We start from the raw sequence: 16,735 nt of genomic DNA on the forward strand, positions 1-16,735 counted from the left end.
ACTTTGCTTGCGATGGTTTCTTAGCATCTGTTTATTCTACCGATAGCCTCCATTCCATTTCGGAGTTACGTGGTCTATGAACATACAAAGGACTGGACAGAGGAGCGCTAGATATCTTTTTATACAGGTTCAGGGGTCAACTTAACCACCAGTGGCGCAGATTTTGAATGTTTTGTCGACTTGCTTAATTTGCCTGGTCTGGGCAGCTAAAAGTCAGTAGACTCTTTTGCCACCTGGTGACCGGTCATGGCAATAGACTCCTTGGGTGGGAGAGTGAAGAGTATCTTTTATATATATATAATGTTTAAAGGCAGTTTGGGAGGGAGTGTAAATTGTAGACAACTCTTGGGAAATGTGCAAAATGTACATAGTAGATACCCGAGCAAGGCTTTGATGGGAACTCAAGGGATGGGGAGAAACCTCTCTTGAAGACCAAGCCATGGAGCCAACCGGTTCCTATCTGCCTCCACAATCTGTACTATAATGTAGTGAGAAAGTCCATTACATACTATACCGATATTACAGGTCAACATATTCCACAACGCTCATTACGAAAGAAATATCACAAATACGTACAAGCCCATGAGCTTACAATCTAACATGGCGGGACTTGGCAAAATAGGAGTAGCGTTGGGGCACTTGACAGAAATAGCTCAGGAGACAGATCTGAGGGTCCCTAGTGTAACGTAATCTGACAGGTATGGGATTAAAGCCCAAAACTTTATCAGGAGTGACTGTAGAATTATGAGGGGCTTTAAAGGCTGATTGGTGACCTGTTGTGAAATATCCTGGTTCCGTCTCTAGGTCCTGAAGTCTTCAGCTGGATGTACTGGACTTAAAAGCTCCCAATTTCGAGGGGGATAAAGTGACGCGTGCATGGCTTCTCCTTTTAAATGCCGTTCTTTCCTTTGTTCTATAATGCATTGCTTTAACATCGGGTTATTAATGCTTGTCTTGGGATTGATTTCTGCTCCATTTGGAGGAGCTTTCGTTCATAAGAATTGGTTCTAAAGAGCCGGGTCACCTGGTCTGCAAGGTAAAAAGGGGAATAGCTTCCTGGGGCCACAAAAACGCTCAAGGGCCCATAGTGCTAGACCTGATCGTTTACTAAAAAGAAGTATTAACCGGATTATCTGTTGACTCGAAGGAAAAGTGGAGGAGAAAAGGGAAGCTGAACGAGCAAGCAATGGAAAATTAAATCTAATTTGCCACATCTGTCTATACGGACATTTCTACTCTCTAACCGCTCTACAAATATAAAGTATCTGGTTACAGACGATGGACGTGGGTGACGATTGCCCCTTTAACTCTAATAATTACCCTGCAGCGCTGAGAACGATCACTTATGTCAAAATAATTGTTTAGAAAGCCAACCATGATTCAGAAAACCAGAAACCACCGACCTGCGTATTCCCGACGATCTAGGATAGGCTGCTTTTCGTTCTAAACGTATAGCGGAAGGGCAAAAACAAAATGGATTGTGTGGTTTTTTTTGTAATATCTGTTATTTGTTGTGGACCACCAAGTCCGCTTAAAAGACGAAGTGGGTAATTTTATATGGTATTTGATAGTAAATGACAAAGGGGGGGGGTAATTAAAGAAAGTCAGGAATCTACCGGAATCATGATAAATCATGCCGGGAGAACGCCTTTCGCTAAATCAATGAGTTGATTGATTAACTATTCCGATGTGGGGAAAAAAAGATGAATTTTGCATTATTTTTAAAAAAGAAAAACTAAAATTCACTCGATCAGAAAAATGCGGAACCCTCCACCAGGAGTCGTCGATAACAAAACAGGTTTAGAAACATTTTTCTTGGATGTTTAGAAATATGATTTGCGAAATCGCATAAGGCACAAGAGGAGATCAGAGTAACGGATTCCATCACATGATCCAGACTCCCTGATTATTGCTGAGTCTTTCTATAGCAATCTACCCGGTAGGCACTTCTTCCAGCTTTCCGCCCTTCACCCTCCACGACCAGCCGCCTCGGTCACCATCGAGAGCCAGGGAACACTGAAGATGGACGCCGCAGTTTGAGATCTCCGTGTTCCAGGGTATAGAATTCCCATTGGGGCTGAGAATGGTGAAAGCATTCAGATCCATCTAAGGAAGGAATGAGATGGTACTGGATGGTTATTCATGAGTTACCCCATATTTTAACGATACTCAAGAACCTCATGTTGATGCCCATAGCAAACAAAAATCCCAACATCGTTGACATTTAACCCAAGACTTCATCATTTAATTCATAGTATATATGACAGAGTTGTATTATTAATCTGAGATTGTATACAGTCCCCAGCGTAAGGCATGGCGCAGGACAATGTGCTCACCTGGCTACTGATCCCCACCGCCAGGTCGCCCAGTTTGGTCCTGCTCGATTCCAGGATATGAAACGTCTCTCCACCAAGCTTTTGCAAGTGGACTTTTACCCCTGAACCAGCAACGACAAAAAAGTAAGATTATGTTGGATCCATATAGTTCTATTGTTAAATCAAATGGTCTCCCAAGTCTATGATGCCTCTTCCTCCCTGTCTTCAACCACGTTCTGTGTTCTATCACCATGTTCTCCATGGTCCACCTCTTTGCAATCGCCTTTGTGTTTGGCCGTAAGCCGTAGGATTTATTTTTACAGGAAGTTATTTTGTAATAAGCCTCATCTCAAATAATGAAACGTGGTAAAAGACAAGAAACTGGACAATACGGTATTAGAACATGTTGGCTCATAGACTGGCATCTGCCTTAATTATAAGGTATGCCAACATTTTAATATCTAACATTCTGTTGGCGTTCTAACTTTTTATATTCATCACAAAAAATAAAAATAATAATAATATATCTCAAACACACCATTGAACCAACTTGGGGTGACTGTGGTTCCTCCACTAAGTTTGGAGTCACTGTGGAAGCTGGGTTGATCTACTTGACTGTCCCATGAATGGATCCCAGAGCTTCTTGTGTCCAAGGTGTAGGCAGACATCTACAAAAGAATAAAAACAAGTGAGTTAATTAGCAGGAGTGCAACGGCATAAAAGGTAGACAGAAGTGGCCTTGGGCAGAGTAAATCACATTTATTTTGGTCGTAGTACCTTGTGGCTTTGTGAAGGCTCCATGCTGTCATCGCTCAGACAGGACAACATCAGCTGATGTTCTTCAAGATAGAATGGTAGAGCAAAGCTGTCCCTCATGAGACCTACAACCAAAATCATGGATCGGTTAAAGAAGAACGTGATCTTGTCCTTCAGACCAAGTTCCTGTATCTATTTTAAAGCTTGTGTTCGGTAATCTGTGAATTTTATTTTGATTTTAATAGAAGAAGACTTGGTATTGCTGCCTCTTTAACGTTGGTGCTGGTAACAGAAAAGCCATGACGTTGGACGCTACTCCCTCACCTATCTCCAGCTGCTCTAGTTCCAGGTCAGATGCGGTCTTCTCGAGCTCCGAACTCTTGCCTCCAAAAGTAAGTGTAGTGTCACCCCAGGCCTCTTTCCTGTGGACGTTTGAACCAATCTTAGGTTTCAGAACAGGCGGCTGTGGTTTTGGAATCTTTAATGTGTCGCTGAATGGGCATGGGAAGTCCCGTGGGGTCTTGTAGTCGCTTTTCCATGGAGACTTCAGACCACCGACTAGGTTGAGGAAGAACATGAAGAGAGTTAGCTGTTTCATTACAAGACATAATAGGCCCCAAGGCTGAGCTTTGATTTATTAGTACTCCCTACACTTTGTGGACAGTAAACTAACCTTAGTTACTAACCTTAATTACTAAAAAGGCTAAGTCCTGCCTGCCGTTATTCTTTGTAGCTAAATTTTTTGCTGTACATTCACCCATTTCTCTCTCTTTCATCTGTCCTGTAGAACACGATGGGAGATGCACTGCACAAGAGATGGTCTGATTGGCGCAATAACGATGGACCCCTTTGTCAGAAACCCCTGGAAAACATGTCGAATATCGTTTCTGGAGAATTCTTACTTTTACGCAGAGCCGCGTCCACGTTCTCTTTGAGTTGTGCTGCCGTCGCTCTCTTCTGTGGGTCTTTCTCTAACCCTGCCACGATGACCTTGAAGGTTAGAGGGTCACAAGTTGGGGGGGTCTCCTTTAGAGGGGGTGGCTCATGAGCAATCTGCAAACACAAGAATGGGAGAAAGGAAAGTAGCAACATAGGTTACAAAATACATTTTGGGAATGGTTTTAAGACACCTTTTTTTTAAAAAAATATATATTTTGTAGTATTTTTATGCTTGTAGCTTTGATATCTACTAGGCTGATGGGCCTACTAACCTTCAGGCACAGGGGTGGTGTGTGCGTACGTGTCCATGGGTGCCAGCCATTCAGCATGTGCAGCATCATGCAACATGAGCTCCACACGTCAACCTTTGTGTCACAAGGATTTCCCTTCACTATCTCAGGAGCCATGTGGGACTCCGTCCCTGGGACATAGTCGGCTGCGATGACATGGAGAAAAAGATCAGAAGACCTCCAGGTCAGACCAGCTCATCAGTCTAACCCGAAAGAAGCGTTTAAGATATGAGATTCTACACCTGTGTCATCTCTAAATGATGGCGGTGAGGAGAAGACTACGGAGGAGGGGGGGGTTATGGCAACTGCAGAGCTGCAACTTCTACCTCAGGCATTTTTTTCTTTTGAAGAATGCATACTAAAATACTCACAGATTATCTTAATATGCATTTTTTTACCTTAATATGGCGCTTTAGCAGCGAGGAAGTTGAACCCACAGCTCTGGCTTTAGTGAATAGCAGAAACTGCTCTACGTACCCGTCAGAAGAGGTTTCTTGGATATACTCGGAGGGATCTGAGCAGCATGCCCAAAGTCGCACAGGTAAACACTGTCCCCGTCTTCAGACAGGAGCACGTTATCGGCTGCGCGGGGAGACGGAGGGGAGACAACGGGTTAGACACGAGCGAAGGAGGCCGAGAGAAATAGAAATGCATAGATATAGGATACCTTTAATGTCTCCGTGAATGATGCTTGCCATATGGAGATGATTTAGGCCAGTCAGTACTTGGCCCAGGTAATGCAGGGCTCGGTCCTCTGGTAGGTAGCCGACGCTTCTGATCAGCTGGCCCAGGGAACCTCCTAAAAGAAAGAATGCGTGCGTTTCAGAGCAGGATGGTTCGTGAGACACTTCTGAGGATTTAAGGTAACTGGGTAGGCTATTATTTACTATATATGTGAATGTAATGAATGAGGAAAACACACGGTTGTTAGTTTTGTTGTGATTAACCAATACGTATCCTCCTTCTGTTCAAGGAGCCCAGGGTGAGAAAGAGACGGATATCTGTCTTGGAAACGGACAAGACTTTGAAACTAAGAAAAAAAATATTTTTTAAGCCGAAAAGCACAAAAAAAACCAAAAAACTTACCTTTCATTAACTTCATGAACACTGTGACCCAGCATCCTTCACGGACTGCCCCATACAAAGGGATGATCGTCGGAGAAGAGATCCCAAGACAGGATGTCAGCTCTTCAGGCCGGAACTGGTTTATATGAATCTGCGGGTGGAAAGAGATACAGGTGACACTTAAAAAATAAATAAATAAATAAAGGTATTTGCAGGATTGTTGGGGTTGAGCGAAAGCTCACAGTAGGCAGAGGAGTTCTTCCCGTAGCATGGATCTCTTCATCTGTCACCTTGCTGGTGTCCATGCGTACAGAAGGAACGTGAGGAGTTATGATGTAATATCCTGCTTACATCACGGTCAAGGTGGAGAGGCCGAACAGAAGGGGACACACAGATTAATACATCTCCCTGCTCTCCTCACTAGACAACCACAGCTATCAACCTCTCAAAGGTACACAGGTCCAGAGGACACTATGGAGGTAGAAGTGGCCATAGACACGACCTGTGCCTGAATGCTCTTCTGGTATATTTACAGCAATATGCTTTTTAGCTCTTATAGGGTTGGTTCCTGTGATTCCTCACCTTTTTGGCTGCAAAGATAAATCCTGATTTCGAATCCTTTGCTGGGAAGACGTCGCCGAAGGAACCGCTGCCTAATTTTTCTCCGCACTGCCTCCAGTGAATGCCCTCTTTGAATTCGTAGTCCACTGGCTTCAGGTGCTAAGAGAACAGCAGACAGAACACAGATTTGGTGAATTTGGACCCTTTAGATGTTTAACAGTAACTTTTTAAAGACAGACCATGATGGGCTACCATGGGAGAGGGGGAAAGATACCCTTACAAGAAAGAATACGGTCATTGAGAGGTACCTCATGGAGAAGAACACCCTCATTGTCTGTGTTGTCTATGTCCTCAAGGTCTGCTGCTTTTCTCCAGGACTTGGCTAGAAGACACAGGTTTTGTGCTTCCCCTGAGCTCACGCTTCCCTTCTGAGCTGCCAACATACATTCTTCCACAGAATGGTTCTTCGAGTCCATAAAGAGGGCGGTGGAATTTAAGGAGCTCCATTCTTCTTCCCAGTCGTCTAGGTTCAAGCCCTTAATAATTCCAGGTAGCTTAGAGGATGGGGGGAAAAGGGTTTCCGTAAAGGTTTTGGGTGGCGATTTCCCTTTCCCCACGTGGTAAATGGACTGATTTGGACTGATGAGTTTATGGAGTTTATCCAGATTAACGTAATTATTCAGCGGCGGGGCAGCCAGAGGTAAATAGTCGGTGATTGTTGTGTTCTGCTGCAAAATGGAACCAAAGCTGTTTTTCTCGTCGTTCTTCCATAGGTTGTCATCAAACCCCATGTTGGTTTGGGACTCATCGTCCTGCAGTAAGAAAGAAGAGAAGTCATCGTTCCCAAGATGATACAGAAATGGAGTCGTATCTATCAAAGCTAAACCAGAGAATGGAGGATTCCATTGGTTTCTATAGCAATTGCTCCGAAATCAGTTCCAACCCATTACCATTTTCCTATATTATTTGACTGGTGACCAGTGCCACTTTTTGTCTTATATTATCAATTTTAAGTCACTGAATAAATTGTGTTCGCTGATCCAAGTTTAAAAGGCTAATTGAGCCTTAAAAAAAGCCTTTTGAATATTTGTTACAGCTAGAAATGCCCTTGCTTGCCATGAAAACAGCTAAGTGACCCCAAACTTCTGAATGATAGCGTATGTATGGTCTACTGATGATATATTGGTAATAGTTTTAGTGTAGTGCACTTAACTTCCACTAGGTGGCGGTATGGATCCAGGTAAAATAAAGGGTAACATTGTTTCTTCCATTTATGCTAAACCTGTCCTAAACTGGAACAAACTTCCTTCACCCACCCCACGGAAAATATCATACCTGTACAGGTATAGGGGCTTGGCTCTCTTGTTCGGGGCCACTCCTCCCCCTGCATTCACCATATTTGACTCCTCTCTTCTTCTTTGCCTTCCTCCCTTTGCCCCTTGGAGCTCGTGCCTTCTTTGCCAGCCTGCTCTCTCTGGAGTTTGTCACATTATTTGGGACGTCTTCAATGCTCTCTGACAGGCTGCGGACAAATGATGAGCATTAGCGTGACAGGTGTGCTTTTTTTTTCTCTTTCTTACAAGGGCCGACGGAGCCGATGTAAGCCACTAACCAACTCCACAAAGATTAAAGAATGAAGAAAAGAGCCGCAACACAAAGCAAATAAACAAACATACATAAACAAAGTGTCTGTGTGATCTATAGGAATTACTCCCATTACCTGTACTGATTGGAGTCTGGTATATACAGCTGGGATTTCTGGGAGCTGGGGCAGATCTCCTGGTTATTTTCACCTGAAACATACAGAGCAGTGATATATGTCATATGTGATATATGTGGGGTAACATAATAGGATGGGGATTTATGGAGAGGTTAGATGGTGTTATATGGAGGAGTTATATCATGTAATAGAGGGGTTATAGGGAGGGTTATATCATGTAATAGAGGGGTTATAGGGAGGGTTATATCATGTAATAGAGGGGTTATAGGGAGGGTTATATCATGTAATAGAGGGGTTATAGGGAGGGTATATGGAGTAATAGGAGGCGTTATAGGGAAACATATTGCGCAACAAGAGGAGTTATGTCTGAAACCATGCAGTGCTTTCTCATATAAATGTTTTAGGAGGTCCTCTTACTCTCAGGATGTGCGATGATGGTGATAGCAGAGGCGTCTTTCTCCTCGGTTGCAGTGCCTTGGAATATAAATTTGGCCCAGGTGCTCTTGGCATCTTTCAGGAAGTCCTCCTTCTGCTCGGCCTCGTCTTTTTCTTTCCCCCCAGCCCCTTCATATTGATGCGCCTTGAGCGGTTCCAAGTTCTGGTCGGAGGATTGCCCTGGGAACTTAACGCTATCTCTAGCCATGGGTCAAATCTGTTGTGACCTAAGAGGACAAAACACATTGATCATTATGAGCAGAGCGGTGAGATATTGACTTGAGGGCCATGCAAGCCATGTTTCCACTTCGAGGTACATGCTGGACTCGAGCCAAACTACACCGATTCCCCACGCGTTCTACCCGCATATATATTTGTGTCTCTCAACAGTAAGCAGTCAGTCTATATATTTTAATAAGTTCACCTATCAATGAAGAGTGGGTTTTGTGTTACAATTGGAAAATCACGGTTACTATCATCCAAGCCAAAGCAAGATGGAGCCAGCGGAGTGATGACACCTTTCTACCCAAAATGGGAACTGGCTCACTGGTACCCCATTGAGGGTTTATTCATGTAGTAAAGTTGGTGAGATGACACTCAATGCTTCTTATCACCGTACATCATGCAGGTTCTTTTAGCGGGAGAAGCTCACCAGAGTTGAGCGCCTATTCTACACTGTAAATTCATGAAAGATGAAATTTTGTTACTGTGTAAATAGGTCAGTAGGAACCATAGTTCCCGCTGATCCAAGGTAGGGTCTCCATCGTATAGTCACAGATTGTGGTTGTCTGTTGCATGTTAGCGGCCCCTGGTGCCCCTAGGACCTTTATTAGTGACAAGTGAGTGAACACACACTGCCGATCCAGACTCAACATCCTCAACATCTCTGCCATTCTCACTTCAACGTCTGTATCCCAGTCCCGTCCATCATTACCCTCCTAATTCCAACACAAGTAGATGGGTCCATTGACCGATCTCCAACCAAAGCAGAGGGCATATTGTGCATCATGGCATCATTAAGGTTAAAAGAAAAGTGCTAAGCCACTGCCCTCTTCAAATATTTCCATTGATAAGGTAAATGGGATGAATTTTATCTCAGAGATCTGAAATCTTTACATTTTTTCAGTACCGGCTGAGCAGGTCTTGCTAGGAACACTTTCTATTTCAATACGTCAGAGCGTAAGAGAAGACATCTCGGCAATAATTTGCGGGCTTCTTAAGTTCCTCCCCTCCAGAAATTTCATAATCATAACACATCGAGACCAAAACCCTAAGTCCTACGCCAAGTTATGAGGATGAGGTTTCAAGAGCATCAACATCCATTGAAAAATAAAATGAATGAAAGAAGAGAGGATCCCGTCGTGATGGCGAGCTAGTAGAGCGATGGGAATTTGATGATCATTATAAGTCTAGTCTCCTCGGTGTTGACATTTGAACTCATGATGATTAACCGTGTCATGAACTTACATTTCTGTGAGCTGCACCTTATCAGTCTGATAACCTGTACACTGCCACAAACATCCGGCTTGCTAGATTTTGTTCTGCGCGGTACTGATTTAGACTGATTTAGACTGATTTAAAGGATGGTTGATGCTCTTGTCCTAAATGTTACCACGAATTACATATCTGCACGGCTATCCCCAATCAATGCATGGCTTGCAAATCGACCATATAAAGTCCACGCCATGCATAGCCAACAAGTGTTCAAGATATGATAGCGATGTCTGCGGTACTGATCCTAACGGTACAAGAATGGCAATAAAAACCTGTTCTAGATGTTCCAGACTCAAGGTTATCCTTCAGGCCATAGGCATGTTCCAGAGACTGCACATACATATCTGTATAGACACTCACAAGTACATGAACAATTACCATCACGCACACACACATGCGTACACATGCTCATTCTCCTTCATATACACACATGACTCTCCCTCACACATATACATACACATGCTCATTCTTCTTCATTCACACACGACTCTCCCTCACACATATACATACACATGATCATTCTTCTTCATACACACACGACTCTCCCTCATGCATTCACGTACGCATGCTCATTCTCCTTCATACACACACGAATCTCCCTCACACATATATACGTATACATGCTCATTCTCCTTCATACACACACATGACTCTCCCTCACACATATATACGTATACATGCTCATTCTCCTTCATACACACACGACTCGCCCTCACACATATATACGTATAAATGCTCATTCTCCTTCATACATACACATGACTCTCCTTCACACACACATGCGTACACTTGCTCATTCTCCTTCATACACACACGACTCTCCCTCATGCATACACGTACACATGCTCATTCTTCTTCATACACACACGACTCTCCCTCATGCATACACGTATACATGCTCATTCTCCTTCATACATACACATGACTCTCCCTCACACATATACACATATTCTCCCTCACTCGCATGTATGCGTATGTTTTCACTCCATGCCTTTGTTACTCATACATTGCAGCGTGTGTGAATCCAGTGGGGCCATACGTGTCACATAGCATATGATAGGACTCTGGGAGTCCATGTATTCCCGGTATGAGACCCTACAGTCGCTGCACCCTAGGAACTCACTGGTTCTGGTAAACCTCTAGCTGTCCTATTATCCATCCGAACACCGGCAACTCCGACGCCTCCAAACATACGCAACATTGTAACCGAATGTATATCAATAACAATGGAAGACCATTAGCATGCCAACATATCATAAATACAGGAGCACACAACACACTAACAATACATATAAATGACACACACAAATATAAACTTATACCCCATCATAAGTACAAAACAATACTTTAATATATATATATCTTAATCTCATATGATAAATAGGCACATATTAAAGACGCATTAATAAAATAACCTTGTGTCCATGTAGCTCAAGTATGTTGATGTGACATACTACATACTTAATGTGCAACACACGTATACACATGCACACATGTATATTAACATAGATATACCGTATGCAATAATATGTCATGACAGTAAATCTAAAGCGCAAGATGCTGTCCATGCACGGTACGGACCCGGTGATCTAACCGACTCCAGATCCACGCTCACCCGACACGGGCAATTTGTGGCAATACTCACTCACAGATGGTGCGGTCTGTCCTGTTTCTCTAGAAGAACTCAAATGGTTGCTACACTGCTGATTACTTTCAGTTTTAGCAGGAAGCTCTTCAAACCCGTCCTATAACTGAACCTCCTTCCCTTCGTCACACCCCCCTCTCTAGCTACTCTAACCCTATCTCATCCAACAGAAAGCTTCACGGAGCCTTGTTCAGGGCTTAAGGTGGATTTTGGTCGGCCCTTCGTGTGTTTTAAGTCCAATACACTAAATGGTATGGTCCAGTTTTCATGCTATCGTTGGATGCTTAAAGCAGGCAACCAGTGGCAGGTAAGCAATGTCTAATTAGGTTAATTGGAGCACTTTCAGCGCATGGGGGAGTCCTGATAGACCTTCCAGAGTAAGCCATGCAGGACATGGCCAAGCTAAGGAGCTGGAAGAATGGGAAAGATACGAATGGGGTATCGCGCAGAACCCCATACATTTATAAGGAACCCCTCAGATATCATATGCATTAAAGTGTGTATGATGGCTGGAGTGTCCACTCAAACAAAGCAGTGTAACTACATTCTGCATTTAATTGTAGTCAAGCCATTCCATTTTGTTATACGTTTTGGACCTTTATTTGCAGGAAACGTGTTATTCATTTATACCTTCATCAAGCGGAGTAACGTGTGCGGTTCAAGCTGCCACCAGACCCCATCACCTCAGTATCTGGGAGGACATCTGTCCCACCAATGGTAAAGATCTCTCTTCTCACGTTCCTTCAATGTTCTCCTGAATCGGTGACTAATGGTGCCGGCTGGGATATGACTAATACAGCAAAACCAAAGAAGGAGGCAGCGAACAGAGGTCTCTGCTGTCGGGACACGTCCGTGACACCAGAGCACTAATGCTCAAGGACTTGATGCTAGCTAGCGGTACACCACTATTTTTACTAAAAGCTCTTCAAGTGGTCGTGTTTTAATTGTGTAGCCAATTTAGAAGAGGAAAATTAGCTTTTTTCCCCCTAATCTGTGAAAACCATATGCACACGGGCATTATTGACAGGATTTACCCGGGACGCTCTAACCCGTAACACTCAAATAAGAACGAAAACCAGGACAAAAGGCATCTAAAACGCTACTATTACTGAATTCAACAAACAATACACCGGGAATCTGGAAAATATCTATAGGTTATGGGACAACCTCTTCCACTTTGATGATGTCATAGAATTATAACCACAAAATGTGGATCATGTTTACAATCTAGCCACACAGGTACATCCACATTTCACAACCTTAACTCTCGGATATTGTGGCACAGGCCTGCCGGTACAAGTTTGTTTGTTGGCATCTGATTTACCACTTGAAGCGGCCGGTTGGCATACCTGTGAACTTTGTAAATAAGCTCACCCTGTCCATCTTAAAATATTAGCCCTTTAATAGTCGGGGCCAACTATATGCTAATAACTGTACTTATGCAAATGACTTCTGAGGAGGTAAAGATATTCTGTGTGAGTCACCTGTATTCAAGCAGGAACTTCAACTGTAATACACCAGCGAGCAAAGAACTAGTTATAATGAGATTAATCAGAGAATATGATGTGTCTATTCATTCATGTTAAAACCTTGAGAGTTCTCAGGGAAGAGCATTGGTCATTTGAACATAATACTGAATACCTGCTGCATCTCCCGTGTCCCCATTTTCGGGGCACTGTCCTACCGTCCTGCATGGTCGCTTCTGCAGACTGTGGGGATCACGGGCTAGTTGGAGAAATCATCTGGTGTCCTCAGACTGGCGCAGCGATCGGTAAAATCAATGAAGGTTTGTGCTGTTGACGTGACCTTGTCATGATGGTCTAAGTGACCCAGGTAAGGCGGACGTGAAGCACCATCCAGCCTCATCCACCACGACCCTACCAGTCCCCACCACCAGCCACACCAACCAAGACAAGCGTTCATGAAACGTTAGGCGGTAGGCTGCTGAGAGTGCGTTCATATAACTGGTATTCTTAGGCCTTAGCAAGTAGACCTGAGTGTCCAAAGCTCTCAAATCTATATAAACCATAATGGTCAGACAACTTGGGATACAACGATGATTGTCATTTTGGACAGATTTGGGTTTGAAGAGGTGGGTTGGCCAATTCAGGCAACCATCTTCATTACGAAAGGCCAATCCCAGCAAGCTTCTGTAAGAAGGGCTTAGCTGAACCGGCATGATAAGCAGAGACCGGTCCATAACGCACAGTACGGGAAGTGAGTTAGAATGCTTTGATTCACCATGCTTTTAGTCTATATCACCCTACAAGAATCCTAAGACTCATTCTATGGACATGAATGGGCCTCCATCGGATGGTCAAAAAACATGCTGCCCCATCATGCTGATTTGCTTCATCTTCACCAGTGCAAAAGCAGACAGATCACCAAATTACCGAAGCGCACTTTGGAGCGACACACATTTCTGTAGCTAATCGCACCCTTTTTGTCTTAATAATAATATTGAGATATACTGTATGTAAAGTCATCCATAATGCTCAAAACATGAGCAGTAAGATGCAGCATCAGATGTATTGAGAGGCTTAAACACATCATACGTGTAGCAGGTCAAGAACAAATACACCGCCTTTTCCATGTGTATATCAATACCCAGTTAATCATTACACGTACCTCCAGACGACACCTACACACTAACAGTACACAAACACACACAGCAGAAACATCGGATCAGAGAGTGGAGAAGAGCCACCCATGGCCTCATCTCACGAGCATTCATAGCCTGCGATCCCATACTTGCTTCCAAGCATCACATGCGCATCTTCGGCTTTTCAATATATATATATATATATATATATATATATATATATATATGTATGTATGATTACATGCACATGTATGTACTCTGCACCTCTTCATTCATGCTTTGTGAACATACCGCATGCACACAATTACACCCTGCAGGGGTTTCTAACTTCGTCTTAATGAAAGCTACTATTGAAGAATAGCTTTTTAAGGATTAATATATTATAAATATTATTTTATTATTATTAACGCATAAAATACCTGCACGGACACTTGGAGCCACACAGATAATATCCCTAGACTGTCAGCTCGTCTGAGCCGGGTCCTCCTCACCGGTTGTTTCTATAAGTCATGTTATGTTATATACTACTTGTTACGTCCTGTCAGTCCATTGTACTGCGCTACGGAATATGACGGTGCTATATAAAACAATAAATAATAATCACTAGAAATGTTTGAATAAGCAAATTGCTTTATGCACAAGGCCCCTCCTGGCGTGAAGATCCGCACCCTCCCTTAGGGCCATTTCTTACCGGTCTGACTTCTTCTGGACTTCTTTGCCTGGCTCCTACAGGGTAATCTTTACCCGCAAATTCCGCCACCATCCACTTTCTATTTCGCCCTCTTGCCTTCACCCACACACGTTTTTTTAAACACTCTTCCCTTCCCCTCCTCCTTATCTGGAGCCCCTTCCTTTCCAAGTTTTCACACAACTTTCTTGATCCCCCTCCTTATCCCTCTCCACTCCCCATACCTTCAAGCGTGATGATCTCACTCACCAGACACCCTTACCCCCTCCCTTCACCGACAATCTCCCATGCTGATTGGCCGACTGGGTCATGGATTTTCCCGGCAGAGACTTCTTACTTTACAGGAAGTTAAACAACCAATAGGATCCAAGAGCGCTGTACATAACTGTGTGGGTTAATTTTTATGTGCAAACAGTAACCTATTTTACTAAACACTATAACCTCTTCCGGAGTTCCATATTCCCTGCGTCGTAGGATCGCGTTACAAAGAGAACGTTAAACAAACTTTTATCACGAACAAAGTTTAACATAAAAGACAGCTAATTTGCATACAGGGGTGTCAAGGTCCATGACCGCTGACACCCTGCCAGAGTTCTTTGATTTCTGAACTAAACATGTGTCGCTGATTATTATTCTGAAAACATATTTTGGCATTTCCCCCGCCCCGGTGTTTTTTACTCAGAACTTCAAGATCATTAAAGATTGGATTAATTTCGGCGCATGGGTGAAGGGACCAAGTAGGAATCCCCATCCCACCCAGGACAAGGTGGGACCCCCATCCCACCATCTCCTCATATTACGCCAGGAGGCAGTAAAGGGTTAACAGGCTTTTGGCAGGTGACCACGGCATGTGGGCGTACAGGATACAGACATTCCCAAAAATAGGCCATTTCCAGCGAACAGCTGCCTGAGAAAAGTGTTAAAAACAAAAGGGTTAAAAGAAAAATGATAGATAGGAAGGGAGAGGGAAAAAAAAGTGGAGGTGGCGAGGACAGGAGAGTTAAAGAGGAAAGGAAAGAAGAAAGGAGTTAAAAATGAAGAGGTGGGGGCTGAAGGGGAAAGGCTAGAAAAAAATGTAAGAGGCTGGATGAGGGGGACAGAAGGAGGGAGGGAGGGACACTGGAGAGGGAGAGAGTGAGAGAGGAGGAGGGAGACTTATGAGATACAGGAAGCCAGAAAGAGGAACAAAGTGGCAGAGAAAAAACAAGAGAGATCAGGAGGGGTGGAGAAAGGGCAAGACGGAGGCTCGATGTATGGCTGTAGAGTTTTATCCCTTTGAGTGCCAGAGGGGTAACGCAATGCTTTGCAGTGCCAACTATCGCTAAATCTCGAGGCAGACCAAGTAAAAGCGGAGAAACGGCTTTCGAGCTCTAATACTGGGAAGCAAAGAACAGTCGCGGATCAAGTTCACAAAAGAAGCCAGTGGAATGGTCCAAACATGAACATTCCATTAGTTGCCATGGTATTAAGAGTACTTTTCAAACTTTGCATCAGAATCCATCTTTATAAACCAGCCCTGATATATGAATCTGTTCAATGTGACGCAATTCTGGAGAAAAATATCGTCGATATATCAATCCGAACTAATTGATAACAAAAAAACAGTTATTATGGCCTAAATCCATTACGGGAGAGAAAATGCGCTGACCGGAGAACGGCACAATTTCTAAAATCAAATACATATTGATAGTTGTGTGATCATGTCATTAAACTGTATAAATTATAATGTCCACTACAGGAAAATGCACCGCTGCACAGGCTGGCGACGTACACGTAATGAGAATTATTTTGAAATGTAGTTATCTTCCTTTATAGTTCATTATGTAAGAAGCCGGAAAGGTTGAGTTTCTCACCCTATCAAAACCGTGCCGAAACTGAGCTTGTAGAAACGTAACAGGAATTTGAGGTTTTATAATCGTACGGCAACGCTGGCTGGAAGGCTTTCTCACCACACCTGATGTCCCGCGTGCCTACAAAGAAGTAATACTGGTGCCAACACCATTTAGAAATAGAAAGAGGTGGTAATTAGCACTGGCCCGTGGGCTGCTAGCATCACAACTGATAAATGGACCTCAGGGGACCCATCTGAGTGGGTGGAGTATAGTTAGGCCCCACCTATTATAGGGGGGTCCTCGATCAGTTTTTCTCCTGATGCCCACAGGGGCCAGCATGGGCCTTGACTGGGATCCCGAGTAGGGCTAGGCCTCGGTGCCAATTTTGGTAGG

General features: G+C 43.6%; 1 protein-coding gene across 1 annotated transcript; it reads right to left on the reverse strand.

Annotated features, from left to right (window-relative positions):
• Positions 1 to 1,174: 1,174 nt before the first annotated feature.
• MAP3K14 (mitogen-activated protein kinase kinase kinase 14) lies at positions 1,175 to 14,652 on the reverse strand. Its single transcript, XM_053453868.1, has 17 exons — positions 14,514 to 14,652; positions 8,064 to 8,308; positions 7,647 to 7,719; positions 7,262 to 7,448; positions 6,235 to 6,738; positions 5,948 to 6,085; positions 5,387 to 5,516; positions 4,968 to 5,099; positions 4,778 to 4,882; positions 4,283 to 4,446; positions 3,974 to 4,124; positions 3,396 to 3,629; positions 3,093 to 3,196; positions 2,854 to 2,983; positions 2,337 to 2,437; positions 1,681 to 2,106; positions 1,175 to 1,321 (listed from the first exon to the last, which is right to left on the reverse strand). Exons 2-16 carry the CDS (start codon positions 8,287 to 8,289, stop codon positions 1,933 to 1,935), a joined length of 2,553 nt encoding a protein of 850 aa, XP_053309843.1. The 5' UTR covers positions 8,290 to 8,308; positions 14,514 to 14,652; the 3' UTR covers positions 1,175 to 1,321; positions 1,681 to 1,932.
• Positions 14,653 to 16,735: the final 2,083 nt, after the last annotated feature.

The sequence above is a fragment of the Spea bombifrons genome, chromosome 13 (assembly GCF_027358695.1).
Source record: "Spea bombifrons isolate aSpeBom1 chromosome 13, aSpeBom1.2.pri, whole genome shotgun sequence".
In the NCBI taxonomy this organism is placed as follows: domain Eukaryota; kingdom Metazoa; phylum Chordata; class Amphibia; order Anura; family Pelobatidae; genus Spea; species Spea bombifrons.